Below are 24,249 nucleotides of genomic sequence, written 5' to 3' on the forward strand. Positions count from 1 at the left end.
TTAGACCCAAAGATGCTCAGGGGTTGGACCCCCTGAAATGGCCTTGCTAGAAGCAGGCCTATCACGTACCATTTAGGAAGTCCCTTTGTGTTTCTAGGACTTGATTGATGTCCTGCACCCAGGCCTGCTGGATGTCCGAGTTGGCAGCCTGCAGAATGACCCTCTCTGAAGTCTCCCTGTTCATGAGTGCAAACTTGCAGGGGTCATTGTCGACATTCTCCTCCAGGACCAAGTAATTCATCTGAAATGAAACCAGTTTATCCTTTTTATACTCAAGGAGCTAAACTAAATCAGAGACCCACTACTGTCCTTCAAAGCGGCTCTTTCTAAACTCCCACTTTGTTTTCACATGCATTTTATATTTACATAGGCACTCTGCCTGCATGTATATCTCTGCACCATGTTCGTGCTGGGTGACTATGAAGATCAGAGGAGGGTATCAGAACCCGTGGATCTGGAGCCACCACGTGGCTGCAGGGCACTGAACCCACCCCCTCTGGAAGAGCAGTTAGTGCTCTTAAGCGCCAAGACGTTTCTCCAGCCAAGAGGACTTAAGGTTTAACTCTCAGGAAAGGTCTCCAAATCTTACTGTAGATCTAAGAGTAAAGTGTCTAGGTTTTTTCTGTCTTTGGGTGAATGGCATGACCAGGCATACTTCAAGATCATGCCGAAGACTAGACCTGGGCCTGTCATTGCTTCTCATGGTGATCACCAGGTAGCTTCAGCCCCCTGATGCTCTTTTGCTCTTTGCCCTTCTGCACCCCATTGTCCCTCTTTACCTTGATGCTCCTTTTGAACATGTAGCCTGGGGTGAGGGACCCCTTTCGGAGCAGTTCACTGAAGATGACGATCTGCTCAAAGAGAAACACACGCCTCTCCTTGGTCCGGGACTGCATGCCAGCATCCAGCTCAATCACATAGAATGTGTCTTGTTGCAGAAGCTTGCCCTGGGCCGTTAGGGTGCCCTGATAGAGACAGGGGTGCAGGGAAGGCCGTGAAAATCAGGGAGATGGGTTCAGCTCTCGCGGGCTACATGTTTCCTATCTCTGGGGAATGTGGAGATAGACTTGACATGAAAGCCTTGGGATCCTAGCCAGACACTGGATTGGGATCCAATTACTCATCTGGGATACGCTATGGAAATTTCCCTGTTCATGTAAGGTTCCAAAAAGGAAAGGGCTCGGGTGATGGAGTGAACAAGAAATAATGCCCCAAATGCCAAAGGAACGAATGATCATGGCCTTATCTGTCCTCCCTTTTTGAGACAGGATCTCACTGCGTAGCTTTGGCTAGCCTGAAACTTGCTAGGTAGACTAGGCTAGCCTTGAGCTCTCAGAGACCTACCTACCTGTTTCCTGAGTGATAGGATTAAAGATAGGTACCACCTGGCCTGGTGCTTTTTTGTTCTTTTGTTTTTAAATTAGAGAAGATTGGTGATGTTTGGAGCTGGCCTTAGCCTATCTTCCCTCCCTGCTTTGAGAATCTTTCTGCCTGGTTTCTTTGTGGCATGGGCTTGGGGGTATGCTCATTGTTATGAACCTAGGACCAATTTGTAACCAAAGAGAGTACTAGAAACAGGATCTCAAAGAACCTGATGACTTGGGTCCCTTTCACCTCCTTCTATTCTTTAAGGTAAGGGTATTCGGAAGTTTTTGCTAAATAGATCAGCTCCAGTTTTTACAAGGCCAGAGATATTTCTCCGGATCTTGTGATCCTTCTTAAAAGGACTCCAGCTATCAAACCACACACCACCCAGCTGGGGTGGGAAAGCCTGTCTGCTTTCCTGGCTTGTAATCAGCGTCCCAGAGACATTTTCCAAGGGAATGTGTCCATCCAGCAGGTCTCACAGAACCTATCGGAAAGCGCCACCATTTTATCATGTATTTCTTTAATTGCTCTGCAATAAGAAGACTCTGACATCTGGGACAGGGGTCAGAGGGTCTATGAAATGTACTCTGTCTTAGGGACAACTTTTGCCCTTTAGTGCAAATGTCAGTCATGCCCTGCACGTGGTGCCATATATTCCAAGCATTCCCTGGCACAGGGGTCATTTTTCCCTTTGTGTTGCTGAGAAACACTGACTGCCAAGGTCAGCAGGAGAACAGGCTTATCTCCACCCGGTCCAAAGTTAATATTCAGCCAGTGCCCAGCTAGCCAGGAAAGCTCAACACTCTCCATTAACATTACCCAAGAACGCAATCTGGGGCTCAGGTAGTCAGCACTAAAGGGAAAAACTACAAGGTCTGAGAGGGAGACAATGAGAATGAGGGGCCCAAAGAGGGAGGAGGAGCATGCTCACTGTCCTTCCCAAGCAGCTGTGGGAAGGCAGAGCAGATTCCCTGAGACTTAAAGATGAAAATACAGGACAATGGTGCTTGATTTAAAAGAGAAAACTTCACATTCTCGTGTGTAGCTTTACAGTACACACACACACACACACACACACACACACACACACGTGGGTCAGACAGCACAAACAGATGGCCTCCTTCCACTCCATGGGCACTTTCCAAAGGGACTCAGAGAAAGCTAGTCAGAAAACACTAGGGCATCTATCTAGGTTGAAGAGTAAAAGGTAGCAAAGAACTTGATTTGCTTACAATAGCCCCAGACTTGGTGAAAGAAAAGGAGAAAATCTCTCCAGGCTGATAACAAGAAACCACCAATAAAGTCAAGAGCACATGTGAGCTCAGTAGCTCACTGATGTTAGCATCTGACTGAGGTCTACCTTAGAGAGCTGGGAGCCCATGCAAACCTGCTGCCTGGTTCCTATCAGGCCGGGGCATGAAGGATGGACTAGAAGGGAGACAGTCCAAGGGAGACTAGAGGACAACCCCAAAACCAGGCTGTAGCTTCTCCCACTTTCAGGGACACCACAGCTGGCCTTCCTGCTGCACTTTATCTGGGCTAACCTGTGCTAATTTAGCAGGGCTGGTCTGGGTAGAACCTCTTTCCTAATTATCTCAACTTCCAGGAATCCCTTTGATCTAAAAAAGAATAATTCAACCTTAGACTCTGGGATTGCTAGGAAATAGGATTTTGAAAGGGGAGATTTGGACGAACACATAATATCACATCCAGAGGGAAGGCGACGAGATTCAGGAAAATGCCACTGGATCCAGAAGATGCTACCAACAAACTAAAGAGTGAGACTGGGAGGAAACCCTTCCTCACGGTGCCCGGGCCTCAGACTGGCGAGGAGACCTCGGTCATTTAAGCCACCTGATGGATAGTGTGTTCTGCTATGGTAGCTCTTCCAGACCGGTGTGTCGTTTGGACATCTGCTTCCCTTAAGACTTGTTCCCTTGTCATGGAACAGAAAGGTGTGATATCTTAAACATTCGCTGATCTAAAAATCCAGCCACGATACAGACTTCTAGAAAAGGCCCGCCCCTGAAGAAGAGTTCATTTCCCCACTTGGGTTCCTAGCTTATGACACATCCCGCAGATCCTTGCCTTTCTTAATCAGGAGGAAGGAGGGAGGAGACTGTGGCTCAAGCAGTCCCAAGGAACTCTGTCCCTTCCCAGTCCCCTTAGAATTCTGACCCCCCAGTTTGGTCAAAAGCGTATTCCTGCCTTATCACTGAACTTCTGCAATAGCTCCATCTTCCAGATCTGTGAACTGGAGGGGCTGTGGCGGGGTGCATGACGGCTTCAAAGGGAAGGACCTCTGTGGCCTGGCTCACTTCCGTGGCCTGGCTCTTGTCTACGGGGGGCTTAGTAGCACTTTGAAGGGCTCACCTCAAAGCCCTGCAGGCGTCCCAGGTTCATCATGTCATTGCACCGTTTGGGAACAAGGCACATTAACTCCACCGCTTTCTGTGGGAAAGAACACATCACTCAGGATGGGGAACAGGATTTGGTAGGAAACTCGCAAATTCAGGGCTGGGAGGAGGAACTTATCTCCCCTAGGCCCTTTGTTTTCAGAGAGGGTGCGGTCCCTTGCTGCTCACTCTCAGGACTGTGTGGGGTTTAGATAGGACAGGCTGGTACTGGCACAAGGGCTCCACATCAGTAGTGACAACACAAGGGGGACATGTCACCTGGCCCGTCCTTTTCCTACCTCTCGCTTTTTTTAAACTTTTCTGTGTTGCTTTCAGAATGTCCAAGCAACAGCTTAGCCTGGTTGTTAAAACACAGGCGGTTCTGACCTAAAATAACCTGCCAGGAATGGCTGCAACCTCTTTGGCTTTAAATAATCCCTATGGCGGCACAAAGGAACCACTTAGGAGGTAATCCTTAGTGTGTGCTGGGGGGATGGAAATGGAATAATTTGTGTTAGGGTCAAAAGGCACTTGGAGTCAGGGACAAAGTTGCATAATGAATCTCTGCAATTTTACCCAATGTCAAATGTCACCCTTTCTCCCTATATCCAGCAAGAGCCCCAAACATTAGTGGGCTCGGCTCTGGGCTGGCCCTGGACAGGATTCTGAAATTCTCAGAAACACTCAGTGTTCAGTAGCACTTGCCATGCCTCATGTTGCTGAGTAAGAGGGGAGTGGCTTGAACCTTGCACCTTCTGATCATCTTTTCCCTTTGGGGACGAGACACTGGACAGTCCCTAAGAACAGCGAGCATTATAAGCAGAAACCTACCTCGATATCTGAACACTCCAAACCAGCCTTCTCGCTGTATCGCAGGAAGTCCTGGCAAGGAAGGGCGTGGGAGGGTGAATCAGAGAGTAACATAGCCAGAGAGCCATAAAAGAAAACTCATCATAAAAATGCAACAGACTTCCCTCCCCGGTGGAGGTGGCAATGCTTTGTAGTGGCTGAGAAATGAAATGGCGTGAGTCATGTTTGACACCGAGAAAGGCTTCAGAATACGACAGCTAAGGCTGGGAGAAGGGACAAAGGGGAGGAGAAGGGCACGGAGACAAGACAGACAGGAGAAAGTCGAGTCTTTTCCCTTCTGCTTGACCTCCTGTTTCCAGAAGAAAACACATCAAGCTAAGTCGTTTAGTATAAGATCAGATCTTAGGGACTACGGAAGGTCTCCAGGGCCAATCCTTCCCTTCTATTTCATTCTTCATTCTTTTCTTTTTATTTCTTTCTTTCTTTCTTTCTTTTTTAATTTTTTTGAGACAGGGTTTCTCTGTGTCGCTTTGGAGCCTGTCCTGGAACTCCCTCTGTAGACCAGGCTGGTCTCAGACTCATAGAGATCCACCTGCCTCTGCCTCCTGAGTGCTGGGATCAAAGGCGTGCGCCTCCAACGCCCAGCTCTATGTCATTCTTATACTCTTGTTATTTTTGAGGGTTTTGTTGCTGCTTGTTTGCGATAGGGTCTCCCTCCACGGCCCAGGCTGGCTACATGCTCATGACCTTCTTGCTTTCATGTCCTGAATGCTAGGAGGACAGATGAGCGGCACCATGCCTGGCTTATACTTTAGTTTTCAAAGCACTGAGTGAATGGCTATAATAAAGGGAGAGAGGGGGCTCAGGTGGAGATACTGTATGTATAGAGCTGGGGCCCTAGGCTCAGTTCCCCAAGTGAAAGAAGAAAGAGAAAGGGAGAGAGGTGTGGGGAAGACAATAAATTAGAGAAAGAAAAACAAGTAGCAAGCAACCTTAAGGGCAGAAACGAGGGCCATGCAAGATTCAGGCGCAAGGCTGACGTAGCAACCGGCCGTTTTCCAGGCTGAAGGGCAGCGGTACTCCCAATCGCTATGCACACTGCTCCAGTCTGAGGAGACACTTCTCCAGTCTGGGCACAGGCGCTCAGCTTCTTACCTTGAGTAGCAACTGGTACTTGGTTATTCTCTGAATGGGCTTGATAAGGAAGTCACTAAGGGTCAGTCTTTGATTGATTTCTTGTTTCACCTCCTGAAATACAAAGGTTCAAAGGGGTGAGTGACTCAAGCTCTCCAGAAAAACCTGAGAATCTTCCAGCTACAACTGCCTACCCCACCATTCATGAGCTAGGTGTCACACAGCCCCAAGGCCTTGCTTGGCTCCTGAGTTTTCACAGTGAGCACTGTTGCACCATGGTCCTCTCCCAGGGGCAGGTGGGGAAGATGGTGGCCGCAATCTGCTCAGGGGTCACGTGAGAAGGACAAGAGTGTTCAGAGATAGTCTGTGATGGAATCTTTCTGTACACCAAGGCTTGGCGACTGTGTGTCCACAGAGGCACCCAGCGCTTCTTCAAGCCAAGGTGCCTATGCAGATGGCGCTGAGAAGCTAATGGCTCTGTGGGGGTAGGTTTCCTGTCATGAAGGCCAGTGGCAGGGGCGCCTGTGGGTGGAGGATCTGGGGTGTGTCTCAATGTGGCTGCCGTGGCGGATCTGAGTGGCTCACCCATGAGAAGTTGCTCACCTCAAAGTAGGCATCGTATTCGGCCACGATGTACTCGGAGCGAGGCTTGTTCTGGCAGTACCACACATAGATGTGCAGCTTCCGCTCCTGGGATGACGGGAAATGTGACAATCAGGCGCCTGCTTTCTGCTCACCTCCGCCCCCTCCTCGAGTCAAGAGCAGTTAAGAACAAGGAATGGTCACATGCAAGAAAGAACGGGGCAGTGGAATGACCAAGTGTGTTAAAAAAACAAAACCAGAGTGCTGAGAGGGAGAAAACCAGGAAGAACCGAAGAGAGCAGGAGTTTTCGAATGAGTGGGTTGGCACCTGGGGAGACTGGAGACAGCCAGGCTCACACTCACGTGTTTAATGAAGAGCTGGGCCAGTCTGTCTTGCTCTTGGATACATTTTTCCAGTTCAGCCAGGAAAAAACTAAAAGGTAAGAGGAGAAGGAGGTTGTACTTCTTGGGCAGACACCACTTCTCCAGAATGAAACAAGTGACTCCAGAATGAAACAAGAGGCTCCCATCAAACACCCTGCTCTTCCGATGCGGGCGGGGGCGGGGGGGGGGGCAGATGCTCCATTCCCGGTGGCACGGAACTTACTCTTTATGCCAGTCATAAATCTGGTGGATGTTTCCAAACACCATCTTGTCCTTTCCTCGCATGTCCTCAGGGACCCCCTTCTCTTCTATTCTCTTCATGAAGCCCTGCACAACAGAGGTGACATCAGCAGAAGACTTTACAGACAGCGTCCTGGGCCAAGCCCCATCCCTCAGCATCCGTGTCAGCCCACACGCCCGCCATGTGGGGATCTGAAGACAGCACTAGGGTGGCTTCTCCCACTCAACCAGGCCCCAGCTCCCTCTACACACATTAAAATATTTCCTTCTTCCCTTTCTTTCTTCTTTCCTTCCTTCCCTCCTTCCTTCCTTTTTTAGACAGGGTTTCTCTGGACAGCTCTGGCTGTCCTGAAACTTTCTCTGTGGATCAAGCTATCCTAGAACTCAGAGATCCACCTGCCTCTGCCTCCTGAATGCTGGGATTAAAGGTATGTGCCTCCTCTCCCCCAAACATTAAAATACTTCAAGAAGAAAACAAAAATCCACATCCATGTTTTATCTGAATTCTACTATTTTTATTTTCATTTCTGCAAAGCTCCCTAAAGTCCTATATGTACAGTCAATAGGTTAAGACACCTGGGCCCAGGTAGGATCCAATTTGCTCCTGACCAGGTAAGCACAGATTGTACACACACACACACACACACACACACACACACACACACACACACCTGCTGCCATCTGCTTACCTCCACCACAATGCCCAGGTCCTTGACATAATCCTTCTCGGTCTGCACCAGCTCATTCAGGACAAACCTGAGCAAGAGGTAAAGACAGCAAGGTTCCTATTCACTATCAAGCAAGGAATTTCCACTGTTAAGATCACAGGAATGTGATTTCAGAAAACTTAACACAATACCACAATCAAGACCCTCACATAGCACACGAGAAAGATGTCTTCAGCACACACGGAGTTTCATTGATGACATGAGGGTGCAGGGCTTGGAAGGGCTGTCCTCAGGGGGCACAACAGTCAGGTGAGGGGGGAGTGTGCCCATTACTTCCCTCCCTCCCCCCCAAGACGAGGTCTCATATTTCCCAGGCTGCCCTCAATTTCCCTAGACAGCCAAAGACGATCATGAAGTTCTGATCCTCCTGCCTCTGCCTCCTGAATGCCGGGATTAGAGATGTAGGCTGCACAGCCAGTTTTAAGCAGTGCTGGGTATTGAACCAGGGACTTCGTACATACAAGGCAAGCACTCTATGAACAAAGCTACACTCCATCCCCTCTTGCAGAAACACAGGGTGGAAAGAACGATAACCACTCTTTTTTTGCAAACTGAGTTATGAAAGCGTTGAGACCAAGGGATCAACATGAGACTTTTAGTCCTTTCTTTAGGCTCTATTCTTATCTTAGTAAGAGAAGAAAGACGTTTGTGTGTTAACTAGCCTTGAAAGGCTGGGGAGATATTGAGTAAAGCTTCTACAATACATAATCTCCACTTATTCAGGAATGTATCCATGGTAACTGGCCTGGAAAATCCTCAGTCAAGGTCAAAGAACCTAGCTGACTGCAAATATTACATGTTCAGAACTTTGAACACAGCATTCCCTACCCCATGATGTGGGACGGATAATGACAAGAGCATTTGCCTTTCTGGGTTCTTTATGAATTACTTTTATGTCCTAGAGCATTTATTACATACCAGTTACCCCATCTGGGTTTCCTCATGCTTATAACAAGGCAGGGATTGTAAATTCCTATCATCTAGATACTGAGATAAATGGGAAGGTTAGGGGGCTTGTCCAAACCTACAAAGTGAAGAGCAGAGATGGGATTTGAACCTAAGCATTTGGATCCAAAGACCATCCTTTCCCAGTAATCTACCGCCTAGGGAACAGACCAGCCAGGCCTCTGGCATCCCTGAGTCTCCACCCAAATGCCACTTCCTTTCTTCAGTTCTGAGAGTCAAACACTGAACAGAAGACACTGTGGTTATGCACAGGGCCCCAGGTCCTGTGTTTACAGGAGTCGGCAGGAGTTTTGCCTGGAGGCACACCGGCATAGTTTATTTTGGCCCAGTTGACGGAAGGGATGGCACTCTGAGATGTCAAAGAGGAGCGGTGACTGATACAACCCAGCAAGTGTTCTAACCCAGGAAGCAATTCATCTTCAATGCTTTTCTCCAGAGCGCAGAGAAGCTGCTGCGGTCAGGGCCTCAGAGCGCAAGGAGGTAGCAAAGAACACACGCTTGCTTTATCAGCGTGCTCAGCACTTCCAGCTGCTTCTCTCCCTCCAACACACGATCCTGTGTTTCAGGCCACAGGAAGGAGCTGGAGAGGGCAAATAGAAGCCTTCAGATGTATCTTTAGCACGGACCAAGTTACTTCCTGGAAGACAGTGGTAAGAAAAAACCCACAGGAAAATGAGAGTGGGAATTTGGGGCTGGCCGGCCCTTTGAGAGGAGGGCCAGTGCCTTGTTGCTGGGTACTGATATTTTTATTTTCAGTTGTTTGCTGAGCAATGGAGGTTGTCTTGGTTTTGGAGCATCTAGGAAAGGGAAGTACCAGGAAGATGAGATATCATCAAAGAAGTCTACCTGGTGTAGTGGGGAGCTCACCTAAAATCACAGTACTTGAGAGGCAGGAGAATTAAGAGTTTAGGCCAGCCTGGGCTCCATAACAAGACTCCTTCAGAAAACAAAACAAAACTAGATTGGTATACACGCTTCCCAAGGCAGCTCATGACTAACTGGCAAACGAGTTAGAAATAACGCGATTCTTTTCCATGTCCAATCCCTACAGTAAATGAATGGTATTCTTTGGGCTACCTAAAGTTCTTCCAGCTACATATGGACTTTGTATTAGTTATTTATCTTTTTGGTCTGACTAAATGCCTGAAAAAAGCAACATTGGTGTTCAGCCTAGTTTCCTCTTGCTTCCTTTCCACTCAGTACAGAACCCACACCATGGGATGATACCACATATGCTTGGGGTCACTCTTCTGGAAGTGTCTTCACAGATGGAGCCAGAATTGTGTTTCCCAGGGGCTTCTCATCCACTCAAGCTGACAGTGAAGGTTAAGCATCTTGTGACTGCCCCCTTACATGCTGGTAGGGGATGGGAGGCCTTCCACAGAGAATTCTGAGCCTTGGCACTGGCTGGCCCCACCGCTAAGACGCTGTTCCTCCGTGGTGAGTTCCTTGCCTCTTCCTGCTCTCTGTGGGAACCCGGAAGAAGTGGTTTCAAACTGCAGCACGGTCTTACCCGTGCCTGATGTTCTTTAGCCTGCTCTGTTTTCTTTCTTCTCCAGGTTCCAACCTACTACTTAATTTATTTTGTTTGTCTGATTTCTCCCATTAGAATGTAAACCTGCCACAAGCGAAGATATTCTGTTGTTGCTATTGTTTGTCTTATCCATTGATTTATTCCGCTGGCAAGACAGAAGACATGCCCGATGGGCATCTGGTTAGTGGATGGGTGGTCAAAACTGAAGGGCAGCAAGTCCATTCCGAGTGTCTTCCTCTTTCTGGACAAAGGCCACCTGAAATCTTCTCCCCGTGTACCTCTCACTTGGCTCTTTGGTGTCCTCCTGTCATCTGACTGAGCCTCCAAGTCTACACCGCCCTTCTAGCCTCTTAGAGTATTTACAACCGGACACCATTTCATCTGCTCTTTCATGCTTGCCGTGAAGTCCAGCAGGTTGGCGTGAGGACGTAAACAGTAAGAGACATTCAACAGGTCGTTTCTCAAGGGGATTCAGGATATGGGAAGTGGAGGGTTTGATGAGAATCGGATGAGAGAGAGGCGATGGATACAGATGGGTACAGCTAAAAAGCAACAAGCATTTCTAGCTTGTTCCAACAAAATCAAACAACATCTCCTTTGGATAATAATGTAAGTGCTACTCAGGCCCATTCAGTCGGAGAGACAACTGAAGGCACTGGCTCTTCCAAGGACCACCTGTTACCTCACAGGTCACTTTCCTGATAGGAGCTTCACTTCCCTGACATAAGCCGGGCTTCATCTTGACAAAGGACTGGAACCAGTTCCAGTCCCCTCCCCCGCTGGTGTCCCGACCACAGGAGAAGCTGGGGGAGATCACATGTTGGACAAGGTCCAGAAAATCTCACTTTGGAGATGACGGCTCATCCACTAAATTCTTGGGACCCTCCTGACCCTCAAAAGGCTCTGGGGGTGAACACAGATATTAGTTTACACAACACTTGCTCTTCTTCACAATGCAGTGACAGCCCTACTTTGAAACCAGGCTCTCACTAAGATGTTAGCACTTCTGCTTCCAAGGAAACAAAGCCCTAAATGTTTACTCTGCATATCTGCCAGCAGCAAAAGGACTTGGCTTCAGTTATTTCTGCTCATTCTTGTGTCTGTGGCCTGGCGGATGTAAATGAGAAGACCCTTCACAGCTGCTGAAGAACCCATTCTGAGTGTCCCTCACAACCTCACACCCTGAGTTACTGGCAGCTTGCTTCTACAGGACTCAACTCCAAAGGAGACAACTTAAGTTCTGGAAGGGCTCTGTTTCTGCTTTGCGGATGTTCAGAGTTGTCCTCAGAATCCCAAATCCCAGGAGACTGAGTCTGCATCAAGGTAGAGGACTCAAACCTTACACAGCACATGGGTTTTTACAAGATGTGAATTGTATCTTACCACTAGTCATTGAAAGCACAGGAGGTTCTTGCAGAACGAAACCTACAAATGGATGTGAAGCCCAGGGAGAAGCAGCAGAAATGGGCCCCACCAGGCAGAGAGCCTCTCCTATGTGTCTCTTACCTACTGAACCCGGGGGACATCTCTTCAGACCATCCTGACCTCTGTCACAGTCAGGGACTCTCTGGTACTGCAGACCCATGGTAACTCCCCCAGTTCTCTGAACCCTATTTTCTTTCAACATGTTTTATAGTTGTATTAGATCTTGGTTATAACCACACTTGTCAGTAACAGCTATATCACAGAATATACCTCCAGCCCAAGCTTCATTAAGATGAATAATAATTATTATTCTTCAAAGTGGCTTGCTGATATCAGTGATGCACTGTACAGACCTGGTCATCTTCTAGAAAGGATGAGAGTAGCAGGCAGACAGCATAGGACCCCTTGGCTGCTGCTCAGCACACACATGTACCAGGGTGGGGTAGAGAGTCACTTACATTCTGCCTCTCAGAGCCTTGGCTTTCTGTTCTTCTTCCAGGTTTCTAGGAGGTGTGGGAGGGGTCATCCCCTCATTCAGGCAGCCTGTGGGGTCCTTCAAGCTCCCGCGATAAGAGCCTCCTTCCAGAGTCTAAAGAGAGAAGGATAAACAGCCTCAGAGCGAGCTCTGGTGAGTTATTTGCAAGCTCCGTGTCTGTCCAGTACACAGAGTATCCGTATGCCGCCAACTGCCCAGACATAATGAAATTGTCATGGCGACTTATCTCTGGGCGAGGGCTCCAGCAGGAAAGCTAACCACTGGGATTCTAAACCAAATATGGCATGGGAAAGGGAAACCAGTAGTAGGACCATTTTATGCAAATTGAGACGCAAAAGGAAGTGACAGGGCTAGGTGGTGGGAATCATACTTTGTTACATACGTGGCAGTACTTTGGTAGAAGACAACGAGATGCAGTCAAGAAAGAGCCAGCGGTGGTGGCCTTTTCTAAAAACATCTTTGTTAAGGTTATTTAACAAGAGCTTTCTTTTAGTAATCCTCATTTCTGTTAACCAAGGTGCTACTTAACTAATAAAAAAAATCAGGAAATAGATTAATATAGTGCTCTAGAAGCAGCTGAGATAAGGAACCTGAGGTCTAGCTCCAGGTCTGATGGGCACAGTGTACTCTTGCAAGGGACATGAAACTGTCTTGTGAGTCTCTGGGTTTTCAGATCAGATTCTCCATTTTAGCAAACTTTTAAGGAACAGAGATGATACTTGTACAAACTCCAGGAAAAGTTCCAAGTGCCGCACAGGTGAGTCTCTCTCTGTGGCTGGCACTGGTAACAGTGACATACTCAAACCGTACATACTCAAGTTGTAACTGGCAGTAGGAACATACTCTCTGGGGCCAAACTCATATTTTAATGTATTAAGCTTACTTGCTTAATGTATATTTAGGATCTCATCATATAGGTCTTTGAAGATTTTTTAAAATTAATTTTGGCAGACATGAAGATTTTTTAAAATTAATTTTGGCAGACATATATGCAATAAATTTTAGCTCTTTTCACTGCCCATTACCCCATTTCATCCCCCCACTTCTCTAGTTAAAACTCTTCTCATCTCTGAGTGTGGCAAAGAAATAGGGCTGTCTCATGAGAAAGGGTGGGAGGTTATTTATTTGAGTATAAGCAACTCAGCAGTGGCTACACCACTGAAGAAAGTGACATCTCCCCCAACTAACTGTTAATAGCTGTTGAGGACAGGGGCTTAGGAGTCCTTTCCCCTTCATGATGAAATGTTGCTGGGTCTAATTCTGTACAGGTCTTGTGTAGTCGGATTTTTCTTTGAGATGCCAACTCACAAATGACGACATAGAGAATTATTATTAATTATGAAAGTTCAGTCTTAGCTTAGGATTGTCCCGCTAGCTCTTATAATTTAAATTAACTTGATCTTACTAAAATATGTTTTTTTGTTTTTTTTAAATATTTATTTATTTATTATAGATACAATATTCTGTTTGCATATATGCCTGCAGGCTAGAAGAGGACACCAGACCTCATTACAGATGGTTGTGAGCCACCATGTGGCTGCTGGGAATCGAACTCGTGTCCTTTGGAAGAGCACACAATGCTTTTAACTGCTGAGCCATCTCTCCAGCCCTAAAATATGTTTTACCATGTGGCTTTTTACATTTCTTTCATTCTGTATGTCTGACTCCCTCCATGTCTCATTGGTAACTCCTCTGCCTTTTGATTATCTCCTCTTCTTCCTTTCCCTCTACAGAAGTCCCGCCTATACCTCCTGCCTACATATTGGCTATTCAGCTTTTTATTACACAGCAATACATCTTCACACAGTATACAAATAGCCCACCACAGTCTTGTCAGACAGCCATAGTTGCTTTGAATTCATGGGTACAAGAGCCACGCCATGTCTAGAAGACAAGGTTCTGCAAGATCCCACCCCGTCTTCCTACCCTTCCATTCTTTCCAACCCCTCTTCTGCAGTTTTCCCTGAGCCCGAGAGCTGGGCTGTATGTAATGCAAGTACCCTGGGCAAAAAGACCACTCAGTGACACTAAGCATTTGGTTCTGGGGATTGGTAGAAGCAATGCAGAGAGACAGCAATCCTAGAGATCAAGATAGAGGTGGGCATCTATAATACAAGCACGAAAGACTCATGCCAGCTACCCAAGGCGCCTGACTATGCCAGCCCCTATGGTTTCTAATGGCTTCATTTAGTATTTGGAAACACCAGGCCTAAGACACAAGTCACAGAGATCAAAGAATGCAAAGTGCAGAGGTGGTAGAACAAAGGCTGTGGCTGGTCTGCACTTGGGAGCATCCATCACCAGTTCTCTCAGCTGCTGTATGTCAACAGAAGCCAAACAGAGGCAGGAAAGAACATTCCAGGGAGACGAGACAAAGCAAATGCGGTACCCAGTAGGAGAAAAGATGGAGAATATTAAGACTTGAGTCTTCAAACTTAATGTTGAACAGTGACATCGGCCTTCTCCCCGACTCCCCGAATTGGTAGACTATGCCAAAGATCAAACATGAATCTGTTGCCAACCCTAGAATTAAAAGTACCAATGATGTCTTCCAACTTGAGAGAGAGACAACTACTTTCCACTTGACATAAAGGTGTTTACAGAACAAGTAATCAACCGTGGATGCTGTTATATCCAGAGTAGCAGTATAGGCTAAAAATAAAGAAAGGTCGAGAAGGGTTGAGCTACATTTATAGACACAGGATTCGTAACCTGCTATTAAGGAAATTAGAATGTCTGGTGCTGAGGACCGAAAAGCCAGTGGACAGGCAGCCTTCCAGTACAAGTCCCCTGTGCCATCACCAGAGACAGGCTCCAACACAGATGGACCCAGCTGGGGACGGATCTGATTAGTGTCTTTTACTTCCCATCTCTCTCACTGTCCTGTTGTGGCCTTTGTTCTGCGGCCTGTAGGCTGGTGGGAAGGCGAGTGTCAGGGCCAGCAAGCAGGCCGCTGTCTCCAGGGTGCATGGCACAATCAGCATGGCATGGTCCAATCTGTCTACAGAGTGAAGGGCCTCTAAGGAGCTCAGTGTGCCACACGGGAATATCCACCTTTCCCTCTTGACTTTGTTTGAGCAAAGAAGCCCGGCTATCTCTTGGAGAGGACTCTGGGCCAGTCAGGAGAGTGTCACAGTGACAGGGAAATAAAGGACCTGACCTAGTTCTTATGCTGGGCAGCCTGCCTGGAACGAGGGAGCTGGCTCTCCTGCTTATAGTAATTCCAGAGTGACCCCCTGTGAGGACCCAGCTGCCTGTGCTAAAGTTGGATACAGGCATCCAGCCTAGGGCCACCAGGGTAACTTGTCATCAGTGCTGTCCCCAGGAGGAAAGAGACAGTGGTTGCCAGTTTGTCCCTGTAGTCAAAACTTCTGCCCCACCTGTGGTTCAGGGCCACAGCATCCAGCAGATAAAAGAGAAGTGAACAAGGAAGGAACAATATAAGTTCCAAAGGCTAATCCAAGGTTAGGGGCTAGAAATGCAAAGAGGATTCAAATAGGTGACTTACAACAGAGGAAGGCCACTGTCCCGGTGAAGTGAACACGTGCCCCAGTCCCTAGGTCTTGGGGCACATGCCCTCGCTCTGCTCCCTGCTCACCCCTCATCACGCAGTATGACAATCAATGCCTTATTTGTACAAAAACAAAAGCAATCAAGCATCTACGATATTAAAGACTGACTACCTGAAAACACTGGAGAAATGAGGCTGAATAGCAGTCTCGGACCTGTATGATCTACCGCACATTGGGTGTGCTGACAGAAGGACATGGAGGAGAGCAAAAGGGCCAGGCGGCTCCAGAGCGGGAGGGAGAGAGCAGAGAAGGACTTCATGGAAAAGGCCCAGACTCCCCAGGGGTCCCCAGATTCAGGGATGCTCAAGTCCCTTATAAAATGGCTTAGTGTTTTCATATAACTTACATTCATTCTCCTATATAGTTAACTAATTTCTGTATTATTTTTAGTATAAAATGTAATGTAAATGCCATGTAACGATTGTTACACTGTCTTCCTTGGGGACCAGTGACAAGAAAAAAAAAGTCAATACATGTTCAGTGCAGATGCCATTTTTCCCCAAAGATTTCTGATCTGAGCTTGGGTGAAGCCACAGAAGAGAAACACAAGGATGTGAAGGGCTGGATGTTCTGAGATATTAATTGGGAGGGTGAAGACTTCGCTGGATATAGCAACGGAAGAGCATTCCTGGGAGGGACTGCACTGTGAGAAAGGTCATGGAGTGGAATCACATGGGATGAGCTACAAACCTGCAGCAGGTAGAATTGGATGTAGGTGCAGATGGATGGACAGAAGATCGTGCTAGTGAGTGGCACATGCGTGTGTGTGTGTGCACGCGCACATGCGTACGTGCGTTCATGCTCTAGTGACTGGGGAGGGGTGCTGGAGATCAGGGGCGGGTGGGAACCAGAGAAGGAAGAACTGACTTCACAAGGAATGACGTCTGATCCTGGAGACACACAGATGACATCTTAAAGAGCCTGTCTGGGGCAATTAAGTAGGAGAGTAACGTTGGACTTAAGTTTGAGAAAGATCACTCTCAACATTCCAAAGAGCTTTTCAGGTTACAGGAAAATGTTTCTGATGGAACAATAAAGGAGAGCGGGATTTAAAATCTTAATACTATGATTACATTATTGTCCAAAGGCTCTGACAGAAACACATGAAACCCTAACACTGAATGTATCCAGATGAAGATCTCTCTGCTCAGACTCTTGTCATTTTTCCAATTTTTCCTGAATGAGCATATATAAAGCTTTCATTAAGTGTTTTAAAAGGCAAGGCATCCCTTTGCCAATCACACAGAGAGATGCCAGACTAAACTCCAGGAGGGACTGGCAGCAACTGTACAGGCTGGAGGGCCCTTGGAGCATTAATCTTAGTGTGTGGACTTTAAGGAAGACTCCATGCTGGATTTCAAAGCTCAAGTGACTATCCTGTGGCCTCCTGAGTGGAGATCAAGGCTCATCCAATGAGATAACAGGGAAGTTGCTGGCCCAGCACCAATCACCACGGCAAACGGTCCCCTCTTAGCTGCTCCTATTATGGAAACTTCTTCGTTACACCCTTAGGATAGTTATTATACAGTGGGTGGGAAGAAGCAGAGGTCAGGGGAGAAAACAAATACTGTTTGGTGAGAGCAGAAAGAAAAGGAAACTTCACAGGCTGTGGGTGGGGGTGAAGGGTGGGATGCGGTTCCTGAAGAGATGAAAGCTAGGACCATCATACTGCGCTCCAGTTGGGTGTGGTGGCGCACGCCTTTAATCCCAGCCCTAGGGAGACAGAGACAGGTGGATCTCTGAGTTGAGGGCACCCTGGTCTAAAGAGGGAGTTCCAGGACAGCCAGGGCTACACAGTGAAACCCTGTCTGGGAAACAAAACAAAATTCTGCCTTTTGCCACATTATGGATGAACTTGGAGAACCTGATGCCAAGAGAAATAAGCCAGACCCAGAGAAGAGAATGTCACATTATCTCTCTTATAAGAATTTTTTTTTCAAGAGTCAAGTTTACATAGAGTCAGAGAATGAAATCAAGGCTACCAGAGATGGAAGGAGAGGGAGGGGGAGAAAGGTACAACAGAACTCTGAGGAGAAGGGTACAGAATGTGTGACATGAACCGTCCCGGAGATCTAAGTCACACCCTGAGGGCTGCACTTAACATCAGGGACCTCTGTCAAACAGATTTGGGTATTCTCGCCACACAGGAAATAACCATGTGAAAGAAATAACAGCTGTGGTAACTTGCCTCTTAGTATAGTGAATGTGCATGTGTGTGTGTGTGTGTGTGTGTGTGTGTGTGTGTGTATGATTCTCATGTTGGAAAGCTCACATTTAGACACTAATATACTTAAAAAAATATAGACTCTCTCTCTGACAAAAATGTATTAGAGCTAAGCCATTCTCGCCAGGATGCTCAGCAATAGAGCATCTACACAGTGAAAAAAACTGAGGTGTGAGCTCTCCAGGCAAATGATACTACAGGATGGTGATTTGGGGTTTTAAATTTTGTTATTATTGTTGTTTTGTTTTTTGATTCAGGGTTTCTCTATGTAACAGCCCTGGCTGTCCTGGAACTCACTCTGTAGACCAGGCTGGCCTTAAACTCACAGAGATCCATATGCCTCTGCCTCCTTTGCCCCTGAGAAGGACTGGGACTAAAGGCTTGTGTTACCACCACCAGGCAGGTTCTAAATTTGTGTTGGAATTCTAACCTTTCCTATTCCGAACCTTACGCATCCTTACCAGAAGGTTGTCGGATGACCCAGGTCCTGAAACATGCACCCCCCAGAAGGGGTATGATGGGCCATTGCTTCATCTCCTCTAGATTCTGAGCTTGTACTAACTCTACAAGAGCTATCGACTAAACAAGTTCATTGATGTAAAGGGACAGCAAAGCACACACACACATACCCTGGCCTGAGCCACATTCTGCCACAAGCTACCCTGGCTGCTCTCAAACCAGCAGAGACAGAGGGTAGAGTCTTGCTGAAGTCAACTTGTACATGTCTCAGTCACCAGGGAGAGCAAACAAGAGCTCCCACTGGCCGCCCTGCTACCTTGGAGGTGGGAGATTATCAAGACGCAGCCACTGGGCCATGAGAGTGGAGTGAGCTGTTACGGTGTGCCACCAAAACAAGCACCAAGGTGGCTTTCTTTCCTAGAGGTTCAGTCCTGTGTAATAGGCAGGTGGCAGAACACACTAGATTGTCACATGGCCAGGAAGATATGGCTGCTTAGCCTCGAAGGATGAAACCAAATGGTATCACCTACTAAACTGTAACATTCACCCACGACCATCTACTGGTTGGCAAGTACCAAGTCTCCATATCCCACACTAGGTCTTGGAAGCCAGAGACAACACAGTTCTTTTTGATTACCCAAAGAGCTAACACTTGTAGATGCCTGCTTATCAGTGTGTGAAGCATGGCCGTGCCTATGCCATCACCTTGGGATTAGATTCAGGCCGACAGATTCATCATCATTAGGAGTGCCGAGATGACAAGTCATTTCTCTGGGGCTATGCTGTCAGTAGGAACCCAGGACTGAAACCGTCACCTTCCTAGTTCTTTACAAACTTGCTACCAATCAGAACCATAGCTGCTAAAGAATAAAAAAAATCTTATCAAGGCTCACATGGGTGAGTGGTGGCGCAAGCCTTTAATCCCAGCACTCAGGAGGCAGAGGCAAACAGATGTCTGTGAGTTCAAGATCAGCCTGGTCTAAAGAGCAAGTAGCAGGACAGCTAAGGCTACACAGTGAAACCTTGGCTTGAAACTCCGCACCTCCACCAAAAAAGACTCACATGAGGAAAGCAGAAAAAGTATTTCTGGCTCAGAGTTTCAGCGAGCCTGGGAAAAGTGGGTTAGCTCTGCCAGGGGAGGTGTGGGCATCCTCTCATGTCAACAGACACACAGGCTGAAGACAAAGCCAGCAAGAGAGAGCGCTGAAGGGTCCATGATGCCCAAGGCTTCCCATGGAGGCTCTCCCGGGATTTATCTGTACTGCAGGCAAGCCTGCAAATCCTACTTCCATTCTCCAATAGCAGCTTCTGGAAAGCTGATGGGGAACCATGGTGCAACCATGCCCAAGGGACTGCACTGGAGCAGCCCTGGGACTTAGGGCCTGGGAGACCTTGCAGCCCTTGGGTAGAGCTAGGGAGCCAAATGACTCCTAAGCTCAGAATTTGATATCATTCTTTGAACATTTAATAGAGAAATGTCTGACAGATTCTGCACTAAAGCAAACTGTAAAATGAAACGAGACTCTTAATTGGAAAGAACTCTGCTGGTTCTTCCTCACACCACATTAAGACAACTGCCTCCAGGTCCAGGTTCTTTCCTCTGGAGCAAGTATGAGACCAACCTTTCCCTTCCCACGGGAGCGCTTCAGGCATTGGAAGACAGCCTTCCCCACACGTTTCTCCCTAAACTGAATCTCCGTTTCTTCAGCTTTCATTCAAATAACATGGACCACATGGTACAGGCTACTTCCTCCAGGGCCCTTCCAGTTCTTTTAAGGACGTGCTAGATGGCTGCATCTAGAACGAATAGATTACTCATCCACAGCTCATCAAGGCGCGGCTGAGCGGCTTGTAGTTCAGTGGCACCATTGACTCTTGACTTTGACTGAACTTTGAGCAAGTCTGAGACTCTATCGTTGACACAAAGGCTCAACTTCAAGTGACCAAGTGTGTGAGGCCACTGGTTACTTTGACAGCCTCTATGCTGCTGTGCTCCATCAGATAAACCCCAGAACTTTTTTATGAGCTCTTGGACTCTTTCTTTGAAGTGAAAAGCTAATGAAAAATAAATAGGAATTTATTTTGGAGGTAAAAAGGCAACTCCGTGTTCTCAAACATGGCTGAATAGCCTCCGTTTACTAGTGTGCTCCACACAGTGGGTTGCTCCATGGCCGTGCTACAATGGGATGGGAAAGAAAGAAGGGGAGAAAAAAAAGAATCAAATTTTGGTGAGAAAATTCTAAGACACCGAATCACTACTCCTTCATTCTTTTCTTAGTATGAGTTTGGTTTCGAGACATCTCTGCCACTGTGGGCTCCACATAGATCTTCAAGAAGTAATTATTGGTGGGAGAAGTTAATGCTTTTCTTAAGGCAAACTCACCACAGAAAGGGCATTTTATTTGATAGCTGTTTATTGAGAGCCTGGGATTGGGCCTGTGAACTCTGACCTCACCCTGTACACCCTCCTCTCTGTCTGGGACATTTGCCCCTGTGGGGTATTCCAATAATTTTGCTCATGTCTCTAATACTAGTCCCATTGATCACTTAGAGCAGAGCCAACAGTACGAAGGTTAGCAATAGTAAGCAGCGGGGTAAAGGTCTCCCCGAATAGAAGCAGATTCGAGTTTTTGGAACAAGTATTCGTGAAGAAGTTACTAAGTGTAAAGACCACTATGTATTCATGGAAGGAAAGAGCAATACCACCTCCAATAACTTATGAGCAGGGGAGAAAGTTGCAAATGCAAATACTCCGCTATTTTAACAATAACAGAGCTACTGCTGATAGCATGAAGCTTTGGGCACTACAGTGTGACTTCAGAGGAAATCTGGCCAGGACTGGTAGGGGACATCTTTGTAAGAGATGAAACTGGGTGGGGCCCTGAAGGACTGCTACTGTGTATTAGATAAGCAAAAGTAAGGAGAACATTCCAGAGAAATGGGGGTGATAGGCACAAAAACTTGAGAGACAATAACAAGAGGGTGACTTCGTAAAGCCAATGGAGCGTTGCAGTGTCCGCGATAGCCACAGGGAAAGATGACAGGAAAGTGGACGGCCTCCAAGAACTTGCCTTCTCACCCAAACCACCATCTACTGACACTGTTTGTTCTCTGTTCGCAACCATGAGGCAAGGCGGCTGACCTGGGAGAGGACGCGCCACTGTCCTCCAGTCCCTAGGCCTAGGGGAGGAGGGTTAGGGGTGCCTTCCCAGCAGAAGTCTGGTGGAAGAGCAGCGAATTAGTCGCATGAGAAAGGCAGGAAAAGCCAAACAGGTGGACCACAGAGAGAGAGACAGCAAGATGCTTGGAACTGCTGCCCTGCCGCTTACAATCACAAACATAGGGGGCCAGAAGGATAGCTCCAACCGAGTGATCCGCGTGGGAGGAGCATTAGCACACCACTGAAATCCTGAGCCAGCTCGTGCTAATTGCCCTTCCTTCTGGTACTGTGATTGGCCCAGAAGATAGTCACAGGCTAGACCAGTTGTTTGGGGCTCATGTTTGTCTTCCCCTTGTGACAGAGATACATTCTGGCTCTCTCAATTTCTTGTGGCAAGGTTACTCACATATGCCTCAACTCCTTGATTACCAGTGGTCTAATTTCTAAGGCCTGGTAAACTAGAAAGTCTCCGAACGAACCGGCCCGGTTCTTTAGGAATCCACATTCTGTCTCAGCAGCACACGACACTGGCCTCCGGGCTAGCCTGAGACACCGCAGTCAGTGACTGAGTGCCATGTGTTGTGTCTAGGAACCAGCTGTTCAGTTTTTGTGAAGAGTATTTATTTGCCTTGGAAACTCTCCACGTTTCATTTACCTCAACCATAAAGGCCTCGTTGAGTCCCTGCGCCGACCCCACAGAAAACTGAAAAGGCTCCTGGGGCATTTTTCAGAAGCCACCATTACATGAAATTATGCTAGAGGAGGAGTGAGTGAAATTAGGACACGGCTGACTGATTTGAGGCCCTGTTTGAGGCCCTGGACGCCTCACGAGGCGAGACGCGACGGAGAGCGGCCTCCGGGATGCCCACTTACCAGCTTGCTTTTGACCAGCTTTTCTATGGCACTGACAAGGTCGGCAGCAGTGGGTACGTCAGTGGAAGCCTGCCGGGCTGCTAGCAGAGAGGAGGACTGTAAGACATCGGACAGCAAAGGAAAAGCAGATTAGCCAGAAAAGAGGAACAGCAGTTAGGAAGCAAAGCAGACAGTCCAAAGTGCGAGGCAGGCTAGGAAAGTACAGCTCCGTGTTCAGAGGACAGAGACGACAGAGGGAGATGGGGAGGGGTCGGGAGGGCAGTCAGGTATAGGAAGGTCTACAGACCCCTTGAGAAAGTACTGGGCCTGGTTCTCCTTTGAGGCTGAGGGGAGCGGTCATTGACTCCCCCAGGAAACTCACAGGCAAGGGCTATGCAGACTGATATCAGAGCATGGGGAACTGCTCTGGGGAGATCAGGACTTCAGCCTTTTGTGGTAGCCCATTGCCGTTCCATGATCTGGGAGGTATGGGCTATTCCAGCCTCCCATGTCTATGAAAGAGATAAAGTCCGTGTTTTGCTACAGCTTTAGCTGGGGATCACCACTGTGTGTCAAGCAAGCTGGACACCTCTCCTCGTATCTTTTTCTTCCCTTTCACTCCCATTTACACACCTGCACTCATGCACACACGCACACAAGGCACTGGTAAGACTCTCAAAAATAAGTACTAAAAAGAGTTGTGTCCATGCTGGGGTTCCCAGAGACTACCCTGCTCACATCAAAGGGAGCCTCAACTACAGGCCTCTCTGTGTCCCTCCCGTGGACCAGTGGCAAGGCTTCGTGTAGTGGCTGTTTGTACAATGGCTGGGTATTCCTCCCACACACGGAAGGACCGGTCTTGTTTATTAGCCTGCTTGGTTTCTCCTTCATCCATCCTCCTGAAGGGATGTGCTGGCTCCCTCTGCAGCCATGTGTGTGCTTCTAGTCCAGGGCAGCAGGGCAGGGGGCAGTGACGGTCCCAGGCTGGGCCATGAGGGAAATGACTGGGAGCACAGGAAGAGCTACGTCCTGGGCTTGACCAGGCTTCACTCTTCCCCATCAGGTTGGGGAAGAGTTTCAAAAGGGCTTTTAATGACACTGGGATGTGTCTCTACTGCATGTACTGGCTACTTGGGATCCCATTCTCTTTGGATGGATGTATACCTTGCTCAACCTAGATGTAGTAGGGAGGGCTTTGGACTTTCCACAGGGCAGGGTGCATTGCCCTCTCTTAGGATTGGAGGGGGAAGGGGTGGGAGGGTCCGTGGAGAGAGTGGGAGGGGAGTGGGAGGAGGGGAGGGAGTGGAAATTTGGTATTTTTATTTTAAGCAATTTTTAAAAAAAGGGCTTTTAAGTCTTTGCTTCTAAGATTGGGAGAGATCAAATACGTGCAATTAAGAAAGACAACACTACTCCCCCCCCCCATATTTTGGGAGAATGCAGGAAAAATTTCTTGGTTTGGAAAACCGAGTTTCCATCTTTGATTTAGTAATCCTACTTCTGGGAACTCCTTCCAGGGTCGGCTGTGAGAAGGACAGACATGGGATCCTACTCAGGGATCTTCAGGGCCGTTACTCAGAGGTACAAAGACCGGAAACACCCGAGGCTGTTGCACAAAGGGCTGGTCATGACAGTCACGGAGCATAAAGTCAGCGCAGTATTCTCGGCTACTGAAACTACAGTTACACAGGTAAAAACTAAACAAAGCCGGACTAGATAAAGCACCGAACACGTCACACACATAGTGTAAGTGGGAAGCATCCAGACATGGAGGACTAAGCAGTCAGACATCAAATGGCTGAACTTTAAGAAGTTCCTGCCAGGACTGGTGGGGGGCATACCTGGAATCCTTAACACTCAGTAGGTGGAGGCAGAAGGACTGTGGCAAGTTCAAGGCCAGCCTGGACTACAAAATGAGT

General features: G+C 47.7%; 1 protein-coding gene across 8 annotated transcripts in view; it reads right to left on the reverse strand.

Annotated features, from left to right (window-relative positions):
* Positions 1-24,249, reverse strand: part of LOC121461682 (kalirin-like) — a 115,496-nt gene that overhangs the window by 47,528 nt on the left and 43,719 nt on the right. For 4 of the 8 annotated variants that reach the window (XM_041672818.1, XM_041672819.1, XM_041672817.1 and 1 more), the window contains exons 4-14: positions 22,352-22,447; positions 12,026-12,156; positions 7,604-7,670; positions 6,898-7,001; positions 6,654-6,723; positions 6,312-6,398; positions 5,730-5,822; positions 4,596-4,646; positions 3,742-3,819; positions 780-965; positions 70-241 (exon numbers count right to left, since the gene is read on the reverse strand). In XM_041672818.1, the coding sequence (XP_041528752.1) occupies positions 70-241; positions 780-965; positions 3,742-3,819; positions 4,596-4,646; positions 5,730-5,822; positions 6,312-6,398; positions 6,654-6,723; positions 6,898-7,001; positions 7,604-7,670; positions 12,026-12,156; positions 22,352-22,447 (1,135 nt within the window). The remainder of the gene's footprint in view (positions 1-69; positions 242-779; positions 966-3,741; positions 3,820-4,595; positions 4,647-5,729; positions 5,823-6,311; positions 6,399-6,653; positions 6,724-6,897; positions 7,002-7,603; positions 7,671-12,025; positions 12,157-22,351; positions 22,448-24,249) is intronic. The other 4 variants (XM_041672821.1, XM_041672820.1, XM_041672824.1 and 1 more) reach the window with 1 other exon arrangement.

Source organism: Microtus oregoni, unplaced genomic scaffold (assembly GCF_018167655.1).
Source record: "Microtus oregoni isolate MIOR12 unplaced genomic scaffold, Mior012 000023F_ref0000262, whole genome shotgun sequence".
NCBI lineage: Eukaryota > Metazoa > Chordata > Mammalia > Rodentia > Cricetidae > Microtus > Microtus oregoni.